The 4,825-nt window shown below is 42.2% G+C and overlaps 1 protein-coding gene across 1 annotated transcript; it reads right to left on the minus strand.

Moving 5' to 3' along the window:
• Positions 1 to 169: 169 nt before the first annotated feature.
• LOC116379317 (trafficking protein particle complex subunit 8-like) lies at positions 170 to 3,793 on the minus strand. Its single transcript, XM_031841256.1, has 5 exons — positions 3,517 to 3,793; positions 3,266 to 3,416; positions 1,952 to 2,052; positions 1,409 to 1,514; positions 170 to 997 (listed from the first exon to the last, which is right to left on the minus strand). Exons 2-5 carry the CDS (start codon positions 3,377 to 3,379, stop codon positions 752 to 754), a joined length of 567 nt encoding a protein of 188 aa, XP_031697116.1. The 5' UTR covers positions 3,380 to 3,416; positions 3,517 to 3,793; the 3' UTR covers positions 170 to 751.
• Positions 3,794 to 4,825: the final 1,032 nt, after the last annotated feature.

Consider the following 4,825-nt stretch of genomic DNA (forward strand, 5'->3'; position numbering starts at 1 on the left):
GTTGAGACATAAGTCCTCTAATCCTTGATATATTCTTCAGGTGATAGTAGGCTGATTTTGTAATTGTCTTGATATGGCCGTTCAGGTTGAGGTCTGAATCTATAACTACACCCAGATTTCTGGCTTGTTTGTGGTTTTTAACATCAGATTAAAGCTGAGCGCTGACTTTCAATCGTTCGTCCTTGGTACCAAAAACAACTACTTCTGTTTTATCAAAGGGAAGAGGAGGAAAACTGGAGCACAGCAGGAGACCTGCTATCTTAGTTCTGTTTACGTATTGCTGATGAAAACACTACATTTCCTGATTTGCTGCTTAAAATTAAAAGCCGTTAAATAACAGGGGACTTTTATTGTGAAGAATGTATAGCAAAATAAATGTGTTTATCACCTAATTAGCAGAGCTTTGTGAGGAGCTATTCTTCAATATAACAAGTCTACTTACAGTAGTCTGCAGAGAGGACTGGTAAGCAGCACCAATAAAAGGGGAATTTAGAGGAAATGCAATGTGTTTATCCACCGCTTTACAGACAAAGAATTATATCCGATAAGTGTGGACACATATGAGGACACAGCTGACACCATCTGCTGCACCACATCACAAAAGTCACATTGAAAATACAAGTGTAACTACGGCATAAGACACACGGTGATTAACTCAAGAACTCCATAAACAATAATAAAAATAAAACATGATATCATATATATAATGATAATATATATAATTTATAGTAATAAGTATAAGTGATACAGATTAAAGATGGAACTTTGTCTCAGAGAGGAAATCCACCCCGTTGACAGGAACAAACCTGGGCACCAGTGTTGGGTTAGACCACGACATTAGATGGGTGGGGGTTGAAAGGCTCACCTGTCCTGCTTTACTGAAACGATGACCGGCCAGGATCATGTGGAAGGCAAACTTGCGCACCATGGGATTGCGCATGTTAATAAAGCAGTGGGCAGCCTGTTCCAGCAGCAGAGCACTGCGCAGGTCAGAGTCCTGCACATAGAAGTGAAATAAAAAGGTCCAAGCAGAATGAATCCACTGCAATTTTACTTGATAAATCTACTTTCATAAGTGAATCCATTATTTGGCATGAAAAGGTAACATTTTAAAAGTTTCCACAGTTCTCAGGTCATCTGGAAATTGCATTCACATTTTCTTCAGTTTTGCATGACAGTATGCATTTCTTGGGTATTGCGGTATTATACTGTAAACATTTAGAATTTTCATGCAGTGATCAATGCAAATGCAGATCCAACAGTTCTGATTGCATAAAAAAAGTAAACTTCTTTATTCAGATTTACTGCATGTGTTCTTTAACCTATGACAGTTTTCCTAAAATTAGATTTAAAATAAATGATAACCCCTGTATCATGATACGTATGGTAAAGACGAGGGCTTCCTCACCTCGCTGGTCATCTTAATGAGCAGAGTTGCAGCCTCTGAGTATTTAACCTGACTCTTGAGTATCTCAGCACTGAGTAATGCACAGCGCTCAGCCAGCACCATGCTCCTGTAGAGGGCAGAAGGGAGAAAACACGTTGGAGGGATATTATGAGGCACCTCTCCATACTCAGTGAATCACTACAGTAGATGGAGTAACAGCACGGGAGCAAAGCTATGTACATCTCTGAACCAGGTCTCAAAGTGGTCTCGAAGAGCGCACCTGATCACGCACAGCCTGGAAACAGGGTGCATTTGCAATTTATTTAATTTATTCAACAGTTTAAAACTTCTCAGATGGCATCTATGAACCCAAACCCTTGAGAATAACTGCAGCTGAAAACCCTGCTGTCATGTGTCACCACTCAGGAAATTAGACATAATAAGGTCATGAAACTCCCATTAGGGTGCACAAAGAAAGTGACCTCACATTAGCACAATTAGCCTGCTACCCAAAAACTGATAAACTGAGAGCAGGCAGAAAAACATTCAGGAAGTAGGTCATACTTGCAGACGTCTCTGTACGTCTGTATGGCGGTGTCCATGTAGTGTGCTGGGTAAGGTCTGGGAGCTCCAGCCTGCAGAAAGGCGGACACTGCAGCCATTTCCTACAGAGGATGTCAGGATGAGTGGACAGAAGATGAGGAGAGATGGAGTGAACAAGAAAGGAAGGAGGAAAGAACAGAGAAGTCATGATTAGAATTCGACATGCGGTGGTAAGCAATGGAACGCGCCATTGCTCGGTTTAATCCACTCAGGGGTTACTTGGTCTGGTATGACTCGTGTTATCCGATTTTAGATATTACTGTGGAACTGACTTTAATACTCAAGCAGAGCAGGGTTCTGTCAAACGGGATGCTGTGACTGGTCTGATAGCTTTCTTTATTTTGGATTCTTTTCCATTCGCTCACAAGGTAAGCACCACCAAGTAAGTTTCACCGTTTCACACTCTCTCTGAGGATCACGAACTTGACACACACACACACACACACACACACACACACACACACACACACACACACGTCACAACCTTGGATCTGATGATGAACGTGCTGTTAGAGAGGCCTGCTTGAGACCACGCTGCCTTAACGCAGAGGTACAAGATAGAGAATATACCGGGGACTTAGGAGTTTGCAAATGAGTTGACGATGCCCATTTGTTACACTTCTGGCGTATATCACATCTATAGTCTTAGTTAAGGGAAAGAACACCACAAGAGATATGTATTAGAAATATATTAGTCAGGTCACAGCTTCTAAGAGTTATAGATATGTTGGATTAGAACAAATTTATGAACTATTATACATTTCAAAGTTTTAATAATAGTTTTGTTAAAACAAAAAACTGAAAATGTTTGACAGAGTGCCATGAACATTTGTCTTGGGGAATTAAAGCTATAAACACTTTCAAATGGATCATTGTTTGCACTACCCTGTGAAAATCAATCTAAAATGAAAACCACGGTAGCTAAAGCATTCATTTATTTTGCAGCTGACAGCCAAGTCGACCACAATGTACACTTGTGATGATGTCATAGTTCAAATAACGTTATTGTGTTGTTTCTCCATTCAGAATTGTTTAGGAAAAATATGTTGTGTATATGTACATGGTTTAATTACTCGCATAACCTTTTAGCTCAGGTTGTACAGGTTTTAGGGATATGAAGCATTTGAAGATACTCCAAGAAATGACATCACAATAGGCAGAAATACCTAAGTAGGCAGTGAGTTTAAAGGGTTAACACATGGTCCTCATCAGGACACAGAAAGATGTGTGTGTGCGTGTGTGTGTGTGTGTGCGTGTATGTGTGTGTGTTCTCACCAGTGCCCCTGCAGCATACAGCATGGCCTGGTCTGACAGAAAGTCTTTCTTGGCCGTGTGGTAACAGCTGTAGGCGAGCTCGTAGTGCTGGACCAGGAAGCACAGGTCGGCCATCTTCCTGATCTGCAGCTCAGGGGCTTCTGGGGGATATCTGACACCACAGATGAGAAAGATCAAACCAGCAATGCGTATGGTGTTCACGGTGGTAATGTATCAATACATAAATGAATCATATGAAGGGTGATGCTTACAAAAGGCCACATGTGCTCTTTGGTTCACTGATGCCCTTCTCTGGAACTTTCCCTCCACCGAACCACTTCTTGGTGGCAGTGAACAGAGACCGACTCAGACCTTTCCTGGAGACTAGCTGTGGACGGAGAGGCAGAGCATGTGTCTGAGTGCTGGGGTGTCAGGCTTCACGGAGCCAACTCAGCTAGTGTTGCTCTCACAGTCTATGGGGGCCATAAAGCAGTGGTGGGCCGTCAGGGCCAGCTAAGCCTTCTCTGCTGGCCTAAACACAATCACAAAGTTATAGCTATTTTATAATTGTTCTTAAATACACTACATGTATTGTAATTTCTAAAAATATTTTCCCCATTATCTTATTTTCTCATTGCACAGCTACTGTCTTCCTCAGCTGCTCTGCTTCCAGTGCAGCTTGTTTTAAGTAGAGCTTTTATCCAATCAGATCTCACCTCTGTGTCTCTAGGTAAGAACAGAGGCAGAGGCCTGCAGACTCACAAGTGAATCCATGTGCAGTTTAAGTGAATGGGGACGATATTGTTGATTGTCATAGTCTTCAACCAATCAGATCTTTAGTTTGACATGTTGGGCGTATTCTTTGACGTGTCAGAGCCTGCTAGCTGGCCTACAAGTACATCAGCATTAACGGGCAGCTCAGTTTGCAGGTGCAGCGCTGCAGTGAGGTGCAGCATGTGCTGTGATTGGTCAGTGGGTGAGCACGTGACTATTGTGAAACGAAACTTAACATAGCCATCAGAGCTTAGTTGGAGTAGTAAGAGTTCAAATTGAAAGATATGGAAGAAATTATGACATTTTTAGCATTTTGCTTGGTGTAGTTTATACATTTTTTTAACCTCGCTGTGTTTTTTTAACACTCAATGGCTGAAGGAGGAGGAACTGATTTCTGGATAAGGACATTTCCAGAAAAACTGGACATCGTATCAAAGGGTCGGTCAACCCCACAGCTAGCAGCCCTGACCCAGCATGGAACGGTATTTCTGGCTGACAGCGTCAGAGAAGCGTTGCACATTTTATGTATAAGAATGCGTTTCATTTGCAACTGAGCTCTTGGTGTTTGGAGCTACGCTACGCTAACCAAGGCAGCTACACGACAGGACACGCACAAGCTACGTGCTTTTGAAAACTTTTGGAGAGACCAGAGTGGATCTACAACTCAACGAACACGTTCGCAGGAGGACTCCGGCTGGAACTGAACCGCACCGATGTTCTGAACAACCGCGTCATTAAACTCTTTGTTAACAAAGAAAGAAGGATGGACTTTGTCTTTAAGTGAACAGCAGCTTTGGTAAATGAAGT

The sequence above is a fragment of the Anarrhichthys ocellatus genome, unplaced genomic scaffold, assembly GCF_004355925.1.
Source record: "Anarrhichthys ocellatus isolate YVR2014 unplaced genomic scaffold, GSC_Weel_1.0 scaffold4092, whole genome shotgun sequence".
In the NCBI taxonomy this organism is placed as follows: Eukaryota; Metazoa; Chordata; class Actinopteri; order Perciformes; family Anarhichadidae; genus Anarrhichthys; species Anarrhichthys ocellatus.